Source organism: Scylla paramamosain, unplaced genomic scaffold (genome assembly GCF_035594125.1).
Source record: "Scylla paramamosain isolate STU-SP2022 unplaced genomic scaffold, ASM3559412v1 Contig4, whole genome shotgun sequence".
Lineage (NCBI taxonomy): Eukaryota > Metazoa > Arthropoda > Malacostraca > Decapoda > Portunidae > Scylla > Scylla paramamosain.
Genome location: NW_026973669.1, coordinates 2,877,501 through 2,882,500, shown reverse-complemented (window position 1 = coordinate 2,882,500; position 5,000 = coordinate 2,877,501). Strand labels below are relative to the sequence as shown.

Sequence of the window (5,000 nt, the reverse complement as noted above, 5' to 3'; positions counted from 1 at the left end):
AACCTAACCTAACCTAACGTAACCAATTCCCCACAGGTATGAGTCAGTATTCCTGTTGCTTCTGTATGGACTGTATATCTTCATGATGTACCACAATACGCGGTTAGAGGCGTGGGCAAACACACTCAATGTTCCCTTCAAGACTGCTACACGAGAAGAAAAGTCCTCTCTCTTCGGAACCAAGCCTGTAGCACCTGTCACGGAGGCTGCAGCTGTGAGGGGAGACGTGGAGGGCGCAGGTGTGGAAGGGCAGGTGCAAGGTAGGGGTGATTCTGTTTTGTTTGGTTTGGTTAAGGTGTGGTGGAAGACTGACTGACTGGCTGACTGACTGGCTGACTGATTAATTGATTGGCTGGGTGACTGGCTGACTGACTGATTGGCTGGGTGATTGACTGGGTGACTGGGTGACTGGCTGACTGACTGACTGACTGACTGGCTGACTGGGTGACTGACTGATTGGCTGGGTGATTGACTGGGTGACTGGGTGACTGACTGACTGACTGACTGACTGGGTGACTGACTGATTGGCTGGGTGACTGGCTGACTGACTGATTGGCTGGGTGATTGACTGGGTGACTGGGTGACTGACTGACTGACTGACTGACTGGCTGACTGGGTGACTGACTGGGTGACTGACTGACTGACTGACTGACTGGCTGGCTGGCTGGGTGACTGGCTGACTGACTGGCTGGCTGACTGACTGACTGACTGACTGACTGACTGACTGACTGACTGACTGATTGGCTGGCTGACTGACTGGCTGACTGGTTAAGTTAAGTTAGGTTAGGTTAGGTTAGGTTAGGACAGACAGACAGACAGACAGACAGACAGACAAACGGACATACTCTTTCTAATTCCATGTTATTCCTTATTTTGATTATTATTATTATTATTATTATTATTATTATTATTATTATTATTATTATTATTATTATTACTGTTATTATCATCATTGTCAGTTCATCTTTATTTAGTTTCTTGTTATTATTGTCTACATTATTTTGTTAATTTATTCAATTTTTCTTCGTGTTTTTCAAAATAGTTCAAAAAATTTCAGAAAGAGAGCCTTTAATAAGAACATATGGAACAACAGGTGAGAGAGAGAGAGAGAGAGAGAGAGAGAGAGAGAGAGAGAGAGAGAGAGAGAGAGAGAGAGAGAGAGAGAGAGAGAGAGAGAGAGAGAGAGAGAGAGAGAGAGAGAAAGCTTATACTAAAAGTTCATTATTAGTATTGCTATTCGTATTATTATTGCAGTAGTAGTAGTAGTAGTAGTAGTAGTAGTAGTAGTAGTAACATAACATACTAACAATCCTTTCATACACACACACACACACACACACACACACACACACACACACACACACACGTACACACAAATACGTAACACACAAATACGTAAAAAAAAAAAAAACACGTACACACACACACACACACACACACACACACACACACACACACACACACAGCAGAAGAAGACACATGCACGCCGTTACTTGGAAGCTGTGAGAGAGAAGGAAGAATCACCCACAGTAAGAGAGAGAGAGAGAGAGAGAGAGAGAGAGAGAGAGAGAGAGAGAGAGAGAGAGAGAGAGAGAGAGAGAGAGAGAGAGAGAGAGAGAGAGAGAGAGAGAGAGAGAGAGAGAGAGAGAGAGAGCCGCGCACTCACACACGCACGTTTTTTGCACCGCCATCACCTGTGGGTTGACTAATAGAACACCTGTGATGCACCTGTGATGGTTGTGGTGGTGGTGGTGGTGGTGGTGGTAGTGGTGGTAGTGGTGGTGCTTCTTGCCTTTTATAGATTTATTTAATATATTTTCTTCTTTCTTTTTTCTTTTTCTTTTTCTTTTTTTCTTTTTAATTTTCCCTAATATTGTTTTTTTTTCATTTTTTTTCGTTTTTCTTCTTATTTTTTTCTTTAATTTCCTTTTGTATATTGAATTTCTTTCCTGTTTCCTTTCTTCTTTATTTATTTATTTATTCTGTGACGCAATGATTAGTAAATTATTATCATTATTTCTTATTACTGTTATTATTATTATTCTCCGTCTGATTAAAATAAATGAATAAATAAATAAATAAATAAATAAATATATAATCATTCTTTGCTTTTCTAACTCAATTTTAAACATAATGAGTGTATTTGTTTAATTTTAGAGTATTAATTAATCTTTCTTCCTCCTCCTCCTCCTCCTCCTCCTCCTCCTCCTCCTCCTCCTCCTCTTCTTCTTCCTTCTCTTCTTCCTCTTTTTACAATGTCTTCTCTTTTCCTTCCTTCTTTTCTATTACCGTTCTATCTTCCTTCCTTCCTCTTCTTCTTCTTCTTCTTCCTCCTCCTCCCCATTTCATCTCTATTAATACTTCTTCTTCTTCCTCTTCTTCTTCTTCTTCTTCATTATTTCTTCACCTGTGCTAATACTAACACTCTTCCTCCTCCTCCTCCTCCTCCTCCTCCTCCTCCTCCTCCTCCTCCTCCTCCTCCTCCTCCTCCTTCCCGTCTTCCTAATTTCATCTCGACTAACACATTAATCTTACTTTCCTCCTCCTCCTCCTCCTCCTTCTCCTCCTCCTCCTCCTCCTCCTGCAGCTGATGGAGAGGAGGTTCCCAAGCCCCCGCCCCCCACAGAGGTAGAGGCGGCCACCACTAAGAGTATGGCCCCTGAAATGAAGGTAAGTCTTCCTCCTCCTCCTCCTCCTCCTCCTCCTCCTCCTCCTCCTCCTCCTCCTCGTCTTTCTCCTCCTCTTGGTTTTCTTGCTGTTTGTTCTTCTATTGTTTTTCATTGTGTCTTATATATTTTTTGGCTTCTTCTTCTTCCTCTTGTTGTTGTTGTTGTTGTTGTTGTTGTTGTTTTCATATTGTTGTTGTTTATTCTTGTTTTGTTTTTCATTATATCTTACTTACTGGGTTTTTCTTCTTGTTCTTCTTCTTGTTCTTCTTGTTCTTCTTGTTCTTCTTCTTCTCTTTCCTTTTTCTCCTCTTCTTCCATTACTTTCTCCTCCTGTTACGTTCGTTTTATCATTCTTTTCACTATTCTATCTTCCTTTTCCTCCTCCTCCTCCTCCTCGTTCACCTCCTCCTCCTCATTTTCCCCTTAAGCCCTCGTAACTCAAAAAAGGGACTGATTAACCGCTGCAGCCCATTAAACAGCAAGTCCACCCACAAAAACCACCCTGAAACACCCTTAATCTTTACACCCTGAAACCGAAACTTCGAGGCAATCTTCTTCACCCTTAGGACGACGACTACAGCCCCTGGGAGATACCGGTGGGGGTTTGCGAGAGGCTGTACTGGGGTCTCTCTCTCCCCTTGGTCGCCCTTCACCACGTCACGACCCCTGATTGTAGAAGACCCAGGTTCAGACGCTGGTACCTCTTGACTTTCTTCATGAGTATGGTGTGGATTGCAGCTTATTCCTACCTCATGGTGTGGATGATTACCGTGATAGGTGAGTGGATGGGTGGGCGTGGTGGTGGTGGTGGTGGTGGTGGGGGTGGTGGTGGGGGTGGTGGTGGTAGTGTTGTTTTTGTGGTGGAGTGTGAAATTGGTGGTGTTGGTAGTGGTAGTGGTGGTTGTAGTGGTTGTTGTTGTTGTTGTTGTTGTTGTTGTTGTGAAAAAGACGTGATAACAACCATATCCTAACCTAACCTAACTTAACGTAACGTAACTTAACCTAACCTGACCTAATTTAACCTAACTTGACCTAACCTTACGTGACCTTGCCTAACCTGACCTAACGTAACCCAATTTCACCTAACCAAACCAAAGCAAACCAAACCTAACCCAACGTAACCCAACCTGACCTTCCCTAACGTGACCTGACCTTGCAGGCTTCACGCTGGGTATTCGTGACACCATCATGGGCCTGACCTTAGTGGCTGTAGGAGTCTCTGCCCCGGACGCCCTCTCATCTCTCTGCGTGGCTAAGCAAGGTAAGACTCGTTGCTGTGTAACCTGACCTAACCTAACCCAACCTAACCTAACTTAACTTAACCTAACCTAACATGACCTAACCTAACCTAACCTAACCCAACCTAACCTAACCTGACCTAACCTAACCTAACCTAACTTAACTTAACTTAACCTAACATGACCTAACCTAACCTAACCTAACCCAACCTAACCTAACCTAACCTAACCTAACCTAACCTAACCTAACCTAACCTAAGCAAACCTAACCTAACCTAACCTAACTTCTATTCTATTCCCCTCTTCATCTCCCTTCTTTATCTTCCCTCTCCATCTCCTCCTCACACACAAACAAACAAACAACACACAAACAAACAAAAAAACAAACAAAACACAACAAATACCAAATTAAAAATACTCTTCCTTCATCTTCTTTCCCCCTCACACACACACACACACACACACACACACACACACACACACACACAGACCTACTCACTCTCTCTCTCCCTGCAGGTTTCGGGGACATGGCAGTGAGCAACGCAATAGGCAGCAATGTATTTGATATCCTGCTTTGCCTCGGCCTGCCCTGGTTCTTGCGCACCGCCATCGTGTACCCTGGAAGCTTAGTTCCTGTGGAGAGTAGAGGTCAGGCTGTGTTTAATCCTGCTTCTGGTTCGCCCACATTTAAACCTGTATTCTGTAATCATTTGTTTTCTTCTTCTTTCGATCTTCCCATAAGTGTTTTCCAAGGCTGCTGAGGTAATCTGGTTCCTAGAGTGTTTTTCCTGTTTGTAGTGAGGAACTGTTGTTAATCTGTCACTAGAATTATAGAAGAGACTCTTAAGACTCTTCTGCGCCGCATCTCCAATACTTTCCAAAGGCTTTAGTTCAAGATACGCGGGTTTTCAAGGGTGTTTTTACGATTCCAGTGACAGATTAACAACATTTCTACATTACAAACAGGAAAAACACTCTTGTAAACCTGGCTAGTCATCTCTGTGGCCTTGGAAAACAGTGGCGAGGGTGAAAACAGATCCTTTCAGAATATTGGCCACACACACACACACACACACACACACACACCGCGTTT

The 5,000-nt window shown here is 43.3% G+C and overlaps 1 protein-coding gene across 3 annotated transcripts in view; it reads left to right on the top strand.

Annotated features, from left to right (window-relative positions):
* Window positions 1-5,000, top strand: part of LOC135096561 (probable sodium/potassium/calcium exchanger CG1090) — a 23,128-nt gene that overhangs the window by 16,653 nt on the left and 1,475 nt on the right. Inside the window, exons 6-11 of one of the 3 annotated variants that reach the window (XM_063998138.1) lie at window positions 37-260; window positions 1,467-1,529; window positions 2,588-2,670; window positions 3,236-3,446; window positions 3,829-3,930; window positions 4,424-4,555. In XM_063998138.1, coding sequence (XP_063854208.1) covers window positions 37-260; window positions 1,467-1,529; window positions 2,588-2,670; window positions 3,236-3,446; window positions 3,829-3,930; window positions 4,424-4,555 — 815 coding nt within the window. Of the gene's footprint in view, window positions 1-36; window positions 261-1,057; window positions 1,094-1,466; window positions 1,530-2,587; window positions 2,671-3,235; window positions 3,447-3,828; window positions 3,931-4,423; window positions 4,556-5,000 lie in introns of all 3 variants that reach the window. The other 2 variants (XM_063998139.1, XM_063998140.1) reach the window with 2 other exon arrangements.